This window comes from Pan paniscus, chromosome 13 (assembly GCF_029289425.2).
Source record: "Pan paniscus chromosome 13, NHGRI_mPanPan1-v2.0_pri, whole genome shotgun sequence".
Taxonomy (NCBI): Eukaryota; Metazoa; Chordata; class Mammalia; order Primates; family Hominidae; genus Pan; species Pan paniscus.
The window spans coordinates 71,316,746-71,335,542 of record NC_073262.2 but is presented as its reverse complement, the minus strand read 5'-3'; the positions used below and the strand labels follow the sequence as shown (position 1 = coordinate 71,335,542).

Genomic DNA, 18,797 nt, shown 5'->3' with positions numbered 1-18,797 from the left:
TCAAACTTTCATGTTGAATCTACAGTGCTGTGAAACCCTCTGCAGCTACAGTATAGACCATAGCTCTAGCAACTCATTTTCTCAGAAATAAGCAATTTCTCAGCTCCAGCCATGAACATGAAAGTTATTCTGGACTACATTACAGTTAGAAAGAAGAGTAGGTATTACATTTCATTTGGCACTTGTGTGTACTTTCATAAACAGAAATGTAGACATACACGGATTTTGCTACTCACTATACCATTACAGGACACAGGGAGCCTTATGTGACAATGTTCCAAGTACGGTAAACAGCAGTTGGGCCTGAGAATTACAATTGTGTAAAATAAGCTATTGGTGTCAACATTGCTTTAGTCTCTATCAAATATCCTCTGAATGCTCAGCTCTCTTGCCATGTTCTATTGCTTATTTATAGTGTTTTCTAATGTGAATAAACCACTCGTAAGAGATGAAAATGCCAACTGGAATTCCATTTCAATGTGTCCTTAACGTTGAACTAGCTCAAGGAGTATCCAGTGCCAGTCCCCACCCTCTGCCATGACACTAGGTGTAACAAAGAAGACACAGGGCAAGCCTGCTCCCCATAGGACTGTGCACGCCCCAAAGACCAAACACCTCAACAGACACCCCAAAGAAACCTCAAACAAAAAACCTGAAGTTGCTTATTATAATGTTTAATATGTCTCCTCATTTTGTCACAAAATACCTAGCTGCATTTGCTTCTCTTACATAATATACCCCAACTGAACATGGAGTTATAGAAATTTCCCAGCTAGAAACTTTCAGACAAGTCCCAGCTTTTTAAACGGATCTGGGGATCCCAACAACACATGCTTATATCACTGAATTCATGGAAAGATGCAAAGGTATGCCAGTGCGCAGAGATCTAAAATGCTTCCTTTCTGGGATATGATTTTAATCTCACTTTCAATGATGCTGTTTTTAGTTGCAGAAATAATCCTTCCACATGTCATAGTACAAGCCCATTTTTCTGCACTCAAGGAAATGGTGCTTGATTTACATATTTGGAGGCTGCCTCTAGGTCACAAAGTGAACTGAACTCAGTGTACCTGCTCTAGCCTCACACTTGATCTTTCCCACTTGCTGTTGAGGCAGGTCTGCACTATGTCAACAGGATTCCAGACTTACCTCAGTGATTAGAAGCAGATCAGCTGTTAGGAGCAGGAATTTTCCACCAGTTGAACTAATTGATCCTATTCCCTTGTAAATGTACTTTCCAAGCTGACTCCATCTGCTAGGGCAATCGGGCCTTGATTCTGAACTTCACTAAGAATAATGCAAAAATTACTATCCTCACTAGATCATGTCCAGCACTGATCAGCGGGAGTGGGGCCAAAAATGAAGGTGGTTGTCCAACCTGTTGGGGCCTGCCTGAGACCATGAAATTGACGGAAGGTAGATACTTAATGTGTGTAAAAACCCAGATAATAATGCCTCCTTACCTGATAGGGGTAGTTGTACCAGCAATGCCTCGTATTCCACAACCAGGGGGTCTGAAAAAAATGACAAAAAATATTTTACATATTTTAGAACATGGATAAGAGGATAAAAAAGGTTTACAATAGGCTCTTGCCCTAATATTTTTGGATTTCAATAATTCACCTGTGTGAGAATTGACAAACTTTAAAACAGCTAGGCATAGGATATTAAAGCAACTAGTATCATACAATATATTCTCTCTTGGTAAGTTAAACTCAACTGGTAGTATTTTAGGCTGCTTTTGGGATGAAGTTCCAGCTGGTGTTTTTTCTATTTTGCTGGTCACTTAGACATATTCCTGCTACATAACCAGCCTCAACAGCAGGGCCCTGCAGGGGTCTCACAGAAACCAGATATAAATCCTCCATCTCACTCTTATCTATAAACATTGATGACAGTTAGTATAAACTGCCCTGAAACTCCTCAGACTCAATGTTTACCAAGCGACATTATTCATGCCTTGACCAGGGTTCAGTGACATGCAGGTATACTTCTTAAGAAGGACACTTAAGACTAACCCTCACAGCACATGCCAACTCCTGACCTGTGATCCAGGTCTTTTTACGACAAAACAATCATTCTTAATTTGAGGGCAATTACTTGCCTTATGACACAGTATGATTAGGAAAATCTAAGTGTACACACAGATTCCAAACATTTGTAATAATCAGGGAGGGGTTGGTATGAATTCAAACAGACAGCTGAATTATCCAATAAGACCAGCACAAACTTTCTCATAGTTTCAAAATAATTTCAAAAGAAGTATTAATGTTATAATTCTTTTGCATCCCTTATCCACAGCTGTCAGCACTTTCTGATATACATCTATATACATTTGATAACATTTATATGTTTCTTAAGATTAATCTGCCAACATCTTCATCAGCCCTGTATCATAGGAATGAGGACAATTAGCTTCAGGTGGCTAATATCTGCTGCGTCCTCCTTATGTCCTATATACTTTTAAAGGCTCCTACACATATTAACTCATTTAATCCTTATAGTAGCTACTAGTATTTTTCTTATTTTATAGATAGGTAAATGGAGGCCCCGAGTCTGTGAATAACTACCTAGGTTCAATAGCTAGGCAGCGCCAAAGTTGAAAATCAAACTCAGACTCTCTGGTCTCAAACCCAAACATAACCACTGTGCACCCTGTCTCTGAGTCTGATCAAACTAAATCAATCTCAAGGTAGGGAGCCAGATTCCTGTACAAAGCCATGCACTGCCCTAAACCTAACTATGTTCCAGAATCTTTACATTTCCCTTTCATTCAAGCACTATTCATTTTCTTTCCGAGATCTTAACTAGGCTCCTGATTTTGCCTTTTGCTCCCTGTTCAACACTGTCTGTATCATGTAATTTCACTGCAGTTAACTTCCTCAGTGTCTGAGTTGTCTGTCTCCTCCATTTCTCTCATCTATAACATCAATGTTCATTATTGACCTCACTGAGTGATTGTGAAGATCAAATGAGAGAGTGTGCATAAAACTACTTGGGAGGCTTACTGTGTTTTTATAGTTAAGTCAGCAATATGTGTCCATTGAGGAAGATGTAAAAAATAAAGAATAAAAAATAAAAATAATTTAAATTTTCATCACCATTAACATTTTGATGTATAGCCCATTTTTGGTCTTTTGTCCCTATGTAATATAAACATGATACAGATCAATTTACTTTTAAATACCCATATATATGCAGGTTTTTAAAAATGTGGGTACAACACAGCAACATCTATTTTAAAGTACAAATGTTAGTTATTGCCGTTCTCTCTGATAAAGTTGATTATCTCCTCAATTGAAAGTCCTTGAAGGAAAGTTAAGTCATATGCATGTTTATCCTCTCACCATAGACTTCCAAGTTCACAGTTCAGCACTCATCTACTGAATGCTAATGAAAAGGAATACAGAATGGAAATGCAAGGCCTCATGTTCATCTAAATTTATCAGTCCCAAGACCATTGGGCATGTGTGTGCTTGCCCCTAAGGATGCAGCAGTCATCTCTGCCACTGTGCCCATCCCTTGCAGTGACAGGCAGGAAGGCAAGGTATAACTCTAAATGATGCAGAAAAATCCGTCGTTCAGAACTTCCCTTCCTTTGTGAGCTTCTTGGCTGATTAGTCTTCTAAAACCCAGGCTTTTCTCTGTGTGCATCAGATGTGCATCCCCTAGATCTGCTTTCATTGCATGCCCGATGCCTGACTGAACTGCAGAAACAGCGTGTAAGTGTCTGCCTCTTTTCGGGCTCCTGTGCACCGGAGGCAGGGGCACAGACCTGGATACCATGAATCTGATGAAGCTACCAGGGCCCAAGTTCAGCTCACAAGTTTTCTGGCCAATCATTTAGGAATATATTCTTTCATACAGAATGCATGTTCACATATACCCCTCACTCTGACAACGTCAGGTATTAATATCACCTTCCATATGCACAGTACATTTTTCTAGGATCTTAAATTAAGTTATACCCCCCAAACACTGTGAGACAGTAGAACAAATATCTTTCCCAATTTATAGATAAGAAAACCGAAGTCCATGAGTTGATTCTCCTGATTTCTTATAGCTCAACACTGGTGTATGAATCTGGATTGGCTGTTTATAATTTGGGCATAACTTCTTTTTTTTTTTTTTTTTTTTTGAGACGGAGTCTCACTTTGTCGCCAGGCTGGAGTATAGTGGCGCGACCTCTGCCTCCTGCGTTCAAATGATTCTCCTGCCTCCATTGATAAAAATTTTCCAGTTTTTAAGAATCATTTCCACATTCATTTGATGTCAAAATCCATATATTCTATCACACAAATTGTAGGACAGTAATGTAATTAAGAACTTAAAAAGATGAAATATTTAGACATCATAGAGGAATGGTGATTAAAAATACACTAAAACCCCTCAATTTAGAAAGTTAGGCCCTAACTAATAATAAAAGCTCTGTACCTAGGAGGTTGCATGGCAATTCAAGCACATTCTCCAGAAACAGAATGCCTTTTTCACATGACGTTACAGCATCAAGGAAGTTTATCAAGGTTGGAAAATCTGAAGCCAAATTTTGGGTCAGTCATTGTGGCTCACACCTGCAATTCCAACACTTTGGGAAGATGAGGTGGGAGAACTGCTTGAGCCCAGGAGCTCAAGACCGGCCTGGGCAACACAGTGGGACCTCATCTCTACAAATAATATGAAAATTAGCTAGGCACGGTGGCATGTGCCTATAGTCCCAGCTACTCAGGAGGCTGAGGTAGGAAGATTGCTTGAGCCTGGTGGGGGCCAAGGCTGCAATAAGCCATGATTGTGCCAGGCATTCCAGCCTGAGCAACAGAGTGAGACCCTGTCTCAGAAAATAAATGTTGTTCTTATAACCTATGATTCACATTATTCCTTCTCACACATGTACACTTAAATCATGTTATAAAACATTTCACAGATTTAAAGTATTTTACACGTGTCATCTCATTTAATTCTGACAACAACATTGTAAGCAATCAAGATAATGTCACCAGCAGAGGCCAGCAGACGCCATTAAAGATTTATAAAAGAACATGCCAGCTCAGAGCTTCACCAACTGTTAAAATGCAGGCTGAGGTCTGGGCTTGGGGATGAAATTCTGCATCTCTAAAGCTCCCAGTTGATATTCATGCTGTTAGGCCACAGACCACACTTTGCAAGTAGTAAGGTACTAGGGAAAAGCAAGAAGGCTGATTCCATCTTTTTGTTATTTACCATGTATCAGGCACCTTGCTAAATACTTTGTTAAGATATTTCACAATTCAATATAGATAAATGAATTAATGAATTATTTCTAATCTTTGCGAGAATCATTTGAAGCAGAAGAACCACTGCTAGTAAAGCAATAGCTAAAGATAAGCTTCTCATCCAGCCTCCTTGGCTAGTACAATTCTGGTGGGAAGCTCTGGTGGAAGCAAAGTTTGTGTGTGTCACTTGGGGACGGTGCCCCTAAAAGGTCAGTGTGAATGAGTTCCTCTCACCCTTTCTCCATCCCTATTGAAGGGAGATAATGAAAACTGAAGCAGTCACCACTGGCCCTGAAATGGAAGTTTCTATGGAGTCTGGTATCAGAAGTCTCCCACCAGCCCTGATCTGCTTCCCTCTGGATTGTATGTATGAGATAAATAAATTCCTATCATTTCTCTCATATCTAAGCTAGTGTGTTTTGCTTTACTTTTATATACAGTAGCATAGCCTGTATTCTAATATTAATACATGCATCAAGGTAAGTATCAATTATTTTGTAGACAGTCTCAGAGAGGAACCGTAATTAATTAAAGGCTACACAGCTGATAAGTAGAGAAAGTGGAAATCAAACCTAGGCCAGCTGGGCTCTTCCACTGTGCCTTCCGCTGGGTACTCTGGGTGACAAAGAATGAGTAATGAAAGAAAAACATCACAGGCATTTGGAATAGATTCCCCCAAATGAGCTATTACCTAGAAACACTGAATTTTAGGTTTAGAAAGGACCTCCAAATCCTGTAATCTACAGAACAATCCACAGGTCCAGATGGGTAACCAGTTCTTCTTACTGTTACATAACTCAATGGTTATCTCACTGACAAGATCCCTTAGGCTTCCTTCCTTAAATTTTTTTTTTTTTTGCCTTGGTTAACAGAAATTGCGTCTTTTTATTTATTCATTTATTTATTTTTTGCATCTGCCCTAATCACTAACATGACTGTATTTGAAGATAAGGCCTTTGGAAGGTAATTAACATAAAACGAGGTCATAAGGTTAGAGTCTTAAACCAATAGGGTTGGTGGCGTTACAAGGAGAGGAAGAGGAAGAGAGTTCTCCCTCTCCACGCGCATGCTCAGAGGGAAGACCAAGTGAAGACCGCAGTGAGAAGGTTGCTCTCTGCATACTAGGAAGAGTGCCCTCACTAGACGCCAATCCTTACCAGACCTTATCTGCAACTTCCAGCCTCCAGAACGATGAGAAATTTCCGCTGCTCAAGCCATCTAGTATGCGGTATTTTGTTACAGCAGTCTGAGCTGACTAACATAGCATCATAAGAGAACTCCTCATAAATGGTGCTTACTAGCTATTAAATTACACGTCAACTAATTTCAATTTAAGAAGACTTATAAAATGTCTGAATGTCTAAGACAGGCCATATCACAGTGGATGAGAAATTACCTCTAACTCTCTCAATCTAAGCCACAATGTATAATGGGATTTTTCATTAGCTTATGTGCCTCTTCTCCCAGAGGCATCAATTGAGACATAACTCAGCAGCAAGCATATCCATCAATAACATTCCCTTGGGAGGCATCTGTGGCTGTTCTTACCCTGAGCAAACCTGATCCTGGCACCAGGATAGGAGCCAGAAGCGCTGGTGCAGGTCAAGCCTTCATCGACATTTTGACCATACACATAAGAATCGAGTGCAATTTATTCTATGATTTTTTTTTAAGAGAAGGGTAAAGAAGCATCTTTAAGTGTCAGTAAATCTGCTCTTTCATCCAGTATCTTCTTTTATTGGCTGCATTACAGAGGTTTCATTGTCAACAGAAGTCAGAAAAACAGATAAGGTCTGATACTTTACTTTACCATCTGCAATTATCATGTTAGTGCAAGCCTAAAGAGATAGCGATTTTGAAGCAAGGACCAGAGAAAAGGATATCTGATTAACCAGGCAAGTGGTCAATGGTTAAATAGAAACATAAATCACATACATACATACATGTGCTTTTCTCCCTCCAAGAACCAGTAGGCATCTGCAGCTGAATAAACAGTAGTTTCTTTGAATTAATAACTATTTTGATTTAAGAAAAGAACAAGAATCATAAAACATATTAAAAACATTTTGTTGCCTCATCAAAGATGTAAAAGGTGTGTGGGTATTTACTCGAAATCAGCATCTTGAGGCAAATTTCATCTTTTGCTATTTCCGTGAAAACTCTTATCTAGCTTTCACAAAGCCCAGCTGATGCAACTAGGAGTCAAGGAATATAGTCTAACAGACATTTGTTCTCTATGTAGTTGGATTATGTTTAAAAATACCAAAAACCTAGATTCTTAAACTACTTTGACACTACTTTCACTAAAACTACTCTGAGAAAACACTCACTGAGTTATATTTAAACCTTATGCCTTTTGCTTACATTGAGGATTTACTCTAAGAAAAAAAACATAAGAAAAATGCTTCCATGAATTTATACTGGAAACGTTTACCCTAAGTCCAATGTCTAAGTTCCACAGGACATTTTTCTTCAAAATTTAGTCCAAGGCAGGAGGAAATACTTCCTTTCTGTTAATGCTTAGCATGTTTCTTTGTGCCAAGTGATAATTATGTTTCCCCATTGTTATTAATACTTTTCCACCCTGGTTTTGAGAAGCTGAGATCTAATTGTAAAGCTCAGTCATAGCAAGTGTGATCTGTGATTGCCTCTCAACATCTTTGCTTATTTCTCTTTTCATGTGTAATTTTAAATGTTCAATATCTATATTAATTTGTTACCTAAATATTGAAGATTCTTTTAAGAAACTGTTATTAATTTAAATGAATATAAATCAAATCAATTTGAGATGATAATCTACAATTTTAATTGGATACACATTATAAAATAACTCAGAAGACAAAGAAATATTTCATATTTTGTGACTTTACAAAGATATAAATAAATTGTGTTTGGGATGAAAAGAATGAAGCCAGAAGTCTCTCAGCCTGAAGAAACTCCTGATTAGTGGTGAGCAGCCGAGAGCACTCCCAGAATGCAAGAGGTGCCCCTTCCTCCTTTCCTGGGACAGTAGACATGTGACTATAAATCTACCAAGCACAGCAGTAACCCCTCCCTAGAGGCCTGTGGCATCTGCATTAGCCTTGAAAGTTCTCCTGATGTGGAAATGTAATTTGGACTTGACCCCCTGGCATTACATAAAGAGTCCTTCATATTGATCAGGCTTTAAAAAGGATACTAGTCCTCTAGACCTGGTCTAGCATGTGCCTTTACCACATTCTGCAATCAATTTAGTAAGTAACTTTCAGATCTGTGAAGTATATATAGGTAGAAAGAGTTTTTTGGAGATGGGCACTCAGGTCACAGGATTTCCAAGAGGGTTCTAGCATAGAAACAAGCAGATGGAAAACGTGAGTGGCATTTCCATGGCTTCTTAAGCCTTTCAGCCAATAGTTCTCAACTTCTGCCTCTTTTCAGCTGAGGGTCTCCACACACATCTAACAGTCACCGTGGTACACTATGCACACTACAGCTCAGGGTAAGAACGCTGTGATTCTCAAGAGTCTGGGGATATGGCGCTTGAAAGACCACCTCTCTCATTTGTTCTGATGTGGACTCTCCTCTACACCCAGCAAGAATCACTGCAAAGTAAAAGAGACCAATCAATTCCATGTTTAGAACAGGAATTAGGGAGAAAGAGGCCAGGTATAGAAAAGAAAAGATGAATGACAAAGAGGTAGAAAGACCTAGAGGGAGGGAAACGGTGAGAATGTCAACACACGGGGAGAGAGATGTGCAGGCCAATGTAGAAGCTGACAATGAAGCCAGCGACAGTGGCTATTAAGAAGCACAAAATTAGTCAAAAAACATTTTAGAGAAATGATTGACAACAGATAAAGGATTACTATTTCTAATATGTAAAGAGCTCATAAAAAGTGATTAAAACATTTAAATATCCAATGAGAAAAATGGGAAGAAGATACAAACAGGCAACACATCAAACAAAAATATGTGACCAAAAGCACATGTAAAAATTACAGATTAAAGCTAGACAGAATTTTTTATCTGAGAGTCTGACAAATATTTAAAAAGGTTCATACCCAAAGGTCACTTATATACTTACAGGAAAACCAATACTCTGCAAACTGGAATAACCTTTCTAAAGGGTAATTTGGTAACATATATCAAGAGTCTTTAAAATGTACATATCTTTGACCCAGCATTTATTGTAAAAAATTAACTAGATCCATATATAAAGGTATTGATACATAGATATCTATTATAATTCTATTTACAATAAAAATTAAAAACATATCCTTGACTTAGCATTTATTATTTAAAAATAATTAACTAGACCCATATGTAGAGGAATTTATACATAGATATCCATTATAATTCTTTTTATAACAAAAATTAGGATAAATCGGATTGTTCAATAATACAGGGTTGACGTTTTCTTAATTTGGGATTCTCTAGAAAGAGTCACTGAGATAAAGACCCGGATGTAAGCTGCTTTGGAGAAAGTAAGATAGACAAAGGAGAAAAACCAATACAATTTTCAGGAATGAGCTGGTTACTGCTGCAGGCAACTGCATGGGGAGCCCCTGCAGAACCACATAGCATGGATCTTGTAACTGTCTCAACACAGGACAGGGATGCCGCAGCATTTATCCACCAACTCCCACCCCCCGTTGTGAGAGTTGTAGTATTAACTCCCCCATTTTTCTAGGTTGTGTCTTCCTGTGTCTAGATGACCTCTGCAGCTCTGGAGAAAGAGCAGAAATATGGCCCAGCTTGTATGTCATGTGGCATACTGTCAAGGGTGCATGCAACTGCTCACTACCGCTATGCTAAAACCAGATGAGCTACGGAAATGTTAACAGGCACATTCATATTTTAAGTTAAGATCCGGTTACAAGAAGGTATACAGTGTACTTTACGTTTCAAGTAGATATATATTTAGACACACACACTAAAAATGCCTGGCAATATATTTACCCAAAACTGCTTAGTGGTAATCTCTGAGTAATAATTATTTCAGGGGATTTTTATTTTTTCTTATGTTCATATATTAACTATTAAATTACATATTGTCATAGCTATAATTTTTCCGCAATGAACAAGTCTTATCTGGATAATAAAAAGTCAAGTTTATGTAGTTTTAACAGGTCTTATTTCAAAAAACACACTGGCAAACTAAAAATAGAACTACCATATGATCCAGCAACCCAACTACCGGTTATATATCCAAAGGAGAGAAAATCAGTATGTCAAAGAGATATCTGCATTCCCATGTTTATTGTAGCACTATTCACAACAGCCAAGATATGGAATCAACAGATGAATAGATTTTAAAAATGGTATGTATACACAATGAAATACTATTCAGTCATATAAAGGAATGAAATCCTGCCATTTGTAGCAATATGAATGAGTTTGGAGGATATTACTTTTAAGTGAAATAAGCCAGGCACCGAAAGACAAGTACCTCAGGTTCTCACTCATATGTAGAAGCTAAAAAAGTTGATCTCATAGAAGTAGGGTGTAGAATAGTGGTTACTAGGGGATAGGCAGGGTAAGGGGAGGGGGTTAGCCAGAAGCTGGTTAGTGGATACAAAATATAGCTAGAAAGGAAGAACAGTCCTAGTACTCTACAGTACTGTCAGGCACCTATAACTAACAACAATTTATTGTGTATTTTCAATTAGCTGGAAGAGTGGGTTTTGAATGCTCCCAACACAAATAAATAATACATGTCTGAGGTGATAGATGGCTAATTACCCTAGTTTCATCTTTATGCATTATATACATGTACTGAACTATCACACCGTACCCCAAAAATATGTAAAACTGCATATCAAAAATAATAAAAGCAAGAATGAGAATAGTTTTAAAAAACCCAATTTGCTCTATATTTATAAACAACATTAATAGTGTTAATAATACACTGCCACCCTCAAATTATTCAATAATTCTAATTAACTTGAAACTAATAGCACAGGATATAGCTGCCTTTGGAGTATTTATATGTTGACAGTGATATTTCAAGTACAAACAAATCATTAATAATTCTAAATTCCCAATTAAGAGAAAGTAGAATGAGAGAAATAAGATGAGCAAATAACAGAGAATAAAACCTTGCACTCAGTAGAGTGATAATTAACTATTCTGCCACCCACCCAACTTGCTCTCACCTTCCAAGATCCCCATCAGTCCCTTCCTTACTACTTATCAACCCATTTGCCTAGGCCTTAATCTATTTGTGCTATTACTGCACGCTTCTCATTCACACATTGTTTCAAGTATTAATTGAGTGCCTACCATGCATCAGGTACTGGGCTGGACATGAAGATGCAATGGACAAGCTCTCCATTCTCAGGGAACTTAGCATCTCCTGGGTAACCAAAACAATTACATTACATGCTACAGCAGGAATAAACACAAGTGGTTAAGGACATAGTACATGAAAAGACACTTGGTCCACTTTGTGCTGCTGTAACAGAATATCACAGACTAACTTGTAAAGAACAGAAATTTATTCCTCAGAGTTCTGGAGGCTGTTAGTCCAAGATCAAAGCACTGGCATTTGGTCTTGTGAGGGTCTTCTTGCAGCATCCTCACATGACAGAATGCTGAAGGGCAAGCTACCCAAAGGCTGTGTGAAGCCTCTTCTATAAGGACCTAAATCCCATTAAGGAGGAAGGAGCTCTCATGGCCTAATCTCTTCTTGCAGGTCCCACCTCTTAATATCATGTGGCAACACCTGAACTCTGGAGGGGACACATTCAAATCACAGCAGCCTTGGAGGGTGGGGTGGGAGGGGAAGGCTCCATGAGGAGGGGCCGGGTAGTTATAGACAGAGGACAAACAGAATGTAGTCAGTGAGCAGATGGAGGAAGGGAACTGCCAGATGGAGGGAAGAACCTGTGCTTTCCTATAGCTCATGGACCAAGTCATTTCTCCAACATCATCATTTTTCCTTATCATCCCTCTCCTTGCATTATTCTCCAGATGAAAAAAGTTCAAATGCCTCCTCCCTATTTTCAGCTGAGAAGGTGAGATGCCCGTGCCTGGATTTCCAGGCTCCTGCCTGCTTGGCAGACCACTGTGACCATGCACGACTAAGTCCACTCTTCCCAGCCAGCATCCCCTGCTCTCCCCAGGCCAACTTCTTTGTGTTCTATTCATTCCTATCTCCTTGCCGGAACTACTCAGACCCCTCTGTCTTTCTGCCTCTTGCCCAATCTTCCAGGCTCTAGTTTGCTGGCTTTCTGCCTCCAAAAATGATTTTAAGCATTTGTGAGTCTTTCTCTCCACAGAACTCCAGACTCTTTGAAAATGCCGTAGTTCGTAAATTACTTCCAATATTTAAGAAGTGCTTATCATGCTTCCCTGCGGTTTCATGCTCTTTGGTATTGATTTTCCTAATCAATCATCAACGTTTAAAAAGACTTCTAAGCACATAGGAGGCTGCAGCTTAAAGGATATTGCTCATAAATAAGAACAATGTGGATCAGTGAAAAGAGGCAAGTAACCAAAGAGTAAACTAATATTTATTGGCCCTTTTCTTGATGTCAGGCACAATATAAGTCCCACTTGTAGTTTCAGGCATTGCTGTATGAGATGCTCATCGTAAACCTCATAAACACTATAAAGAGAATTGACAGTGTTGGCCAATGACCTGATTCCAAGCCTCTCTGAACCATGTCCTATCTGTGTATGAGCGAGGTACTAATCTCCCTGAACAATATTTTCAAATAAACTGTTTTTCATGACTAAGATACAGTTTTGTCACACAGAGCGAGATTACGAGTAGAAGCCACAGATGAGAAAGAGAGAAAAGATGGGAAATTCTATTTTAACAACCCCTAATAGACACATCTGGATATACATACAGTCTCTTTATTTTTTAATTGACACATTGTAATTGTACATACTTATGGAGTACAATTTGATGTTTTAACACGTGTAGATATTGGATAATGACCAAATTAGGGTAGTTCATATATCCATCACCTCATGCATGTAATTGTTTCTTTGTGGTGAAACCACTCAAAAGCCTCTCTTCTATTTTGTAATATACAATATCCTACCGTTAAGCATAGTTGCCCTATTTTGCAATAGAGCCCCAGAACTTATTCCCCCCATCTAACTGTAACTTTACACTTGTTGACAAACGTCTCCCCACCCTCCCTTCCCAATCTCTGGTAACTACTGCTGTAATCTCTGCTTCTATGATAACTTTTTAAAATAGATCCCACACGAATAAGATCATACAGTATTTGTCATTCTGTATTTGGTGTATTTTGCGTAACATGATGTCCTCCAGGTTCATCCATATTTCTACAAATGACAGGATTTCATTCTTTTTCATGGCCAAATAGTATTCCATTGTGTATATATGCCACATTTTCTTTATCCATTCATTCAATGGACACTGAGGTTAATTCCATATTTTGGCTATTTTGAATGTTGCTGCAATAAACATAGGAGTGCAGATATCTCTTTGACATACTGATTTCCTTCCCTTTGAATACATACCCAGTAGTGGGATTGCTGGATCACAGGATCTCTTTACTTTTAATCCTATGAAAACGTCAATTATTCCAAGGAGTTGATGCATATTGTCTTTCCAATTAGTGACTAATACAAAGGTCTGTCTAAAGAGCCTTTGTGTTCCTCCCAGGGATTTTTACGAGGGCTTCTGGAGCCACGCCACCTCCTCAAGGCTCCCAACCCCCACCAGGAATGGAGAGCTAGCAATAAAAGTGTAATTACTGTGTACAGACAGGTCTTCTCATTCCTATATTGAACAACTACTCAGGGGGGAAAGAAACATATTATGAAGGTAGAGGACACATGAAAATAAAACAATGGACTTAAAACAATAAACCAAAATCTTGTTCTTCCCTTGTTCCAAGGTAATGGGTTTTTCAGCTGGAAGTCTGACGATCCAGCCAGCCAGTGCTTCTCAGCCCCCTTGCAGTAAGAAGCAGGTGTGCTTCCTCCACATTTCCCTTTCCAGCCAGTGGGAGCTCAGATGAGGCAGGAATCTAGCTCCCGTAGGCCTGACAGTACCTCAGGCAGCGATTCGCGAAGGGCCATCTGCAGATTTTTGAGGGTCCCTGAATCCAATTTAGGAAGGTATGAAGTCAAAACTCTTCGTAACAATAGCAAGACGTTTGCCTTTGTCACTGTGTTGATATTTGTACTGATGGTAAAAAAGCAATGGTGCTGCCACACTGACTTCCACAATGGTTGAACTAATTTACACTCCCACCAACAGTGTAAAAGCGTTCCTATTTCTCCACATCCTCTCCAGCACCTGTTGTTTCCTGAATTTTTAATGATTGCCATTCTAACTGGCATGAGATGGTATTTCATTGTGGTTTTGATTAGCATTTCTCTGACGACCAGTGATGATGAGCATTTTTTCATATGTTTGTTGGCTGCATAAATGTCTTCTTTTGAAAAGTGTCTGTTTATATCCTTCGCCCACTTTCTGATGGGGTTGTTTGGTTTTTTTCTTGTAAATATACCCAAAAGATTATAAATCATTCCACTATAAAGACACATGGCTGGGCACAGTGGCTCATGCCTGTAATCTCAGCACTTTGGGAGGCCGAGGTGGGCAGAACACCTGAGGTTGGGAGTTTGATACCAGCCTGACCAACATAGAGAAACCCTGTCTCTACTAAAAATAGAAAATTAGCCAGGCGTGGTGGTGCATGCCTGTAATCTCAGCTACTCGGGAGGCTGAGGTAGGAGAATCACTTGAACCTGGGAGGTGGAGGTTGTGGTGAGCCAAGATCGCGCCATTGCACTCCAGCCTGGGCAACAAGAGTGAAACTCCGTCTCATAAAAAATAAAAAAAATGAAGACACATGCACATGTATGTTTACCGCAGCACTATTCACAATAGCAAAGACTTGGAGCTAACCCAAATGCCCATCAATGTTAGACTGGATAAAGAAAATGTGGCACATATACACCATGGAATACTACGCAGTATAAAAAAGAGTGAGTTCATGTCCTTTGCAGGGACATGGATGAAGCTGGAAACCATCATTCTCAGCAAACTAACGCAGGAACAGAAAACCAAACACTGCATGTTCTCACTCATAAGTGGGAGTTGAACAATGAGAACATATGGCCACAGGGAGAGGAACATCACACACCAGGGCCTGTTGGGGGGTGGGGGAGAAGGGGAGGGATAGCGTCAGGAGAAATACCTAATGTAGATGATGGGTTGATGGGTGCAGCAAACCACCATGGCACATGTATACCTGTGTAACAAACCTGCACATTCTGCACATGTATCCCAGAACTTAAAGTATAATTTAAAAAAAAAATCCAAAAAAAAAAAAAAACCCAAAAAACAAAGCAATGGTGCGTAAAACTGCCGGAGGCTTAGCAGGAAACAAGACAGTGGCACCAAACTCTACTCATGGACACTGTCTTCTTCACCAGCAGACAGTCGCGATTAGAAGGAAAAAGTTTCACTGATGACTATCCTTGATGAAGCATAAAAGTCATTAACTTCATTAAACCTCTACCCTCGAGTAAACATCCAGATGATGGAATGAGAAGTACACATGCAGCACTTCTGGGGCAAAAAAGCGGGAAGAAGCTTGCATGATTCTCATTTGAGTTGCAGGCTGAACTAGGCACTTTTTCATAGAGCGCCATTTTGATACAAAAGTATGACTGACAACGTGTGGTTTTTCCGAATTAAGTACTTTTAGATATTTTCTCAAAAATGGACAAACAGAGCCTTTCACTTCAAGAAAATCAAATGACAGTATGTGCTGCCAATGATAAAATTCAAGCTTTTAAGTTAATATTGTTAGTATTTTGGAAAACATGTATAGTCCACTATGAACCTTACATCTTCCCAACAGCTAAAAATTTTTCTGAGGGGATCAATAAAAAAATTAACAAATGTGGGTTTTTAATATTCCATAATGACATGTGTAAACACTTGCAAGATCTCCGTACCTCAGTGGACCAGTAAATTCCAAATGACCAATGCATGATAAAAAACCGTGTATGGGTGAAACAGCCATTCAAAGGAAGAGATAGATTAATAGATGTTAACATTAACTGTGTATAAAAAGTCCACTGACATTAAAAAAAGACTCCTTGTTGACTTTTGCTATAGTATCAAAGAAGAATGTTTACAGTTTTCTGGAAAACACATTAAGATACATCTACCTTTCCCAACTACATATCTTTAAGTCCAGGTATTCTTCACATACTTCAACCAAAACAACACATCACAACAGACTGAATGTAGAAATAGGAATAAGAACCCAGCTGTCTTCTACTAAACCATATATTAAGAAGAACTGCAAAAATCTCTAATTTTTTGTTTTAGAAAATGGTTATTTTGGCCGAGTGCAGTGACTCACGCCTGTAATCTCAGCACTTTGGGAGGCCGAGGTGGGCAGATCACAAGGTCAAGAGATTGAGACGATCCTGGCCAACATGGTGAAACCCTGTCTCTACTAAAAATACCAAAATTAGCTGGGCATGGTGGCTCGCATCTGTATTCCCTACTACTTGGGAGGCTGAGGCAAGAGAATCGCTTGAACCCGGGAGATGGAGGTTGCAGTGAGCTGAGATCACACCACTGCACTCCAGCCTGGCAACAGAGCAAGACTCCATCTCAAAAAAAAAAGAAAGAAAATAGTTTTTTCCAAATGTCATTAATGTTACCTTGTAAAACATTTATTATTATTTTGTTGTTGTTGTTGTTGTTGTCCTTGTTTTTTGTTTTGTTTTGTTTTGAGACAGGGTCTCGCTCTGTCACCCAGGCTGCAATGCAGTGGCATGATCTTGGCTCACTGCAGCCTCGGCCCCCTGGGCTCAAGCCATCCTCCTGCCTCAGCCCCCAAGTAGCTGGAACTACACGTGCATGCCACCATGCCCAGCCAATTTTTTGTGTTTTTTGTAGAGGCAGGGTTTCACCATGTTGCCCAGTCTGGTCTTGAACTTGTGAGCTCAAGTGATTTAACTGCCTCGGCCTCCCAAAGTGCTGGGATTACAGGCATGAGTCACTATGCCCGGCCTATTGTTGTTATTTTTAAATAAGGTAATGTAAACTGGGCGCGGTGGCTCACGCCTGTAATCCCAGCACTTTGGGAGGCTGAGGCAGGCGGATCACAAGGTCAGGAGATCGATACCATCTTAGCCAACCTGGTGAAACCCCGTCTCTACTAAAATACAAACAATTAGCTGGGTGTGGTGGCGTGTGCCTGTAGTCCCAACTACTTGGGAGGCTGAGGCAGAGGGATTGCTTGAACCCAGGAGGTGGAGGTTGCAGTGAGCTGATTACGCCACTGCCCTCCAGCCTGGCGACACAGCGAGACTCCGCCTCTAAATAAATAAATAAATAAATAAATAAATAAATAAATAAGGTAAATTCCTCAACTTTGTTTATACAATAAATACCAATAGATATGACAAATAGCTAACATCAATAACATAAACAAAAGCTATTTAAGAACCTGTATAATTGTTACAAGAGTAAAGGGTTCCTGATACCAAAAAGTCTGAGAACCACTGCCCAAGGATGGCAAATCAAGAAAAGAAAAAAACCCGTCTCTGAATAGCACGTGGAGCCGAGCTGCTCTGCTGGCCTAGGCCATTCAGAGTGGGGCCGTGACACGAGGCAGAAATGAACTTCTCTGTCCCTTAAGCCACTGTGCCGCTAAGTTTCTTTGCTACATTACTGATTCATCCTGACCAATTCAAGGTACATATGGCAAGAACTCCAGTTCTCAAGATGTAAGTTCCTTCAAATATATTTGCCAAATAAATAATATTCAGAATGTGCAATGTCACATCAATAGTATCCGATACCCAATTAATGTACACCCTCCCTCAAACTTCCTAGCCAAAAGCCAAAACTAGTATCAAGAAGCCAAAAACCAGTCAAATCAAGTTGAGTGTGGGAAGACTCTTTTTGTTAAGATTAGCAATACCGAAGTTTAATCAGACAATCCTTAGCTGTGGAAGAGGAAAAGGGATGGCCTTTGAGATAATACAGCTTAATCAACCTTCAGGATTTTCACAAGTCATCTATTTTTAAAAATGAATTTATGCTGAGTTAAGGTCTAGCTATTCTAAAAAATCATCATCCTGAGGACACTTTGAAGCAATTATATAGGAAAAGGTTGAAAAGCCAACTCTCTCTCTCTCAAAAACATATTAGACACTCTTGGCTTGACTTTTCTTGCATGTGAAATTTGACTTGCTTTTTAAAATGTTATCTTGTCATTATGCCTGGTTACTACATCTGAAAACCCACACGTAACAGGTCACAGTGTATGAATCACGACTCCAAACATATTAACAGTTCTCTATTTCCCAAACTCATATCCTAGGAGAAACTCCTAGTCATCCGCTGTCTAGAAATGATCGCATATGGCCATGGAAGACATATTTTACATAAGTGAATATATTAAAAGAAAAAATGTTGTTGTGCTGTTATTATTTGAGAATGCTACAGGAAAATACAAAATTCAGACACATGCAAAGCAGCCAAATACTGGTAACATTAAATTATTTAAGCAGTGAACACCTCCTGTATGAATGGCAGAGGAA

The 18,797-nt window shown here is 39.3% G+C and overlaps 1 protein-coding gene across 2 annotated transcripts in view; it reads right to left on the bottom strand.

Moving 5' to 3' along the window:
- Positions 1-18,797, bottom strand: part of CERS6 (ceramide synthase 6) — a 326,067-nt gene that overhangs the window by 84,389 nt on the left and 222,881 nt on the right. For both annotated transcript variants that reach the window (XM_003824310.6, XM_003824309.6), the window contains exon 5: positions 1,464-1,514. In XM_003824310.6, the coding sequence (XP_003824358.1) occupies positions 1,464-1,514 (51 nt within the window). The remainder of the gene's footprint in view (positions 1-1,463; positions 1,515-18,797) is intronic.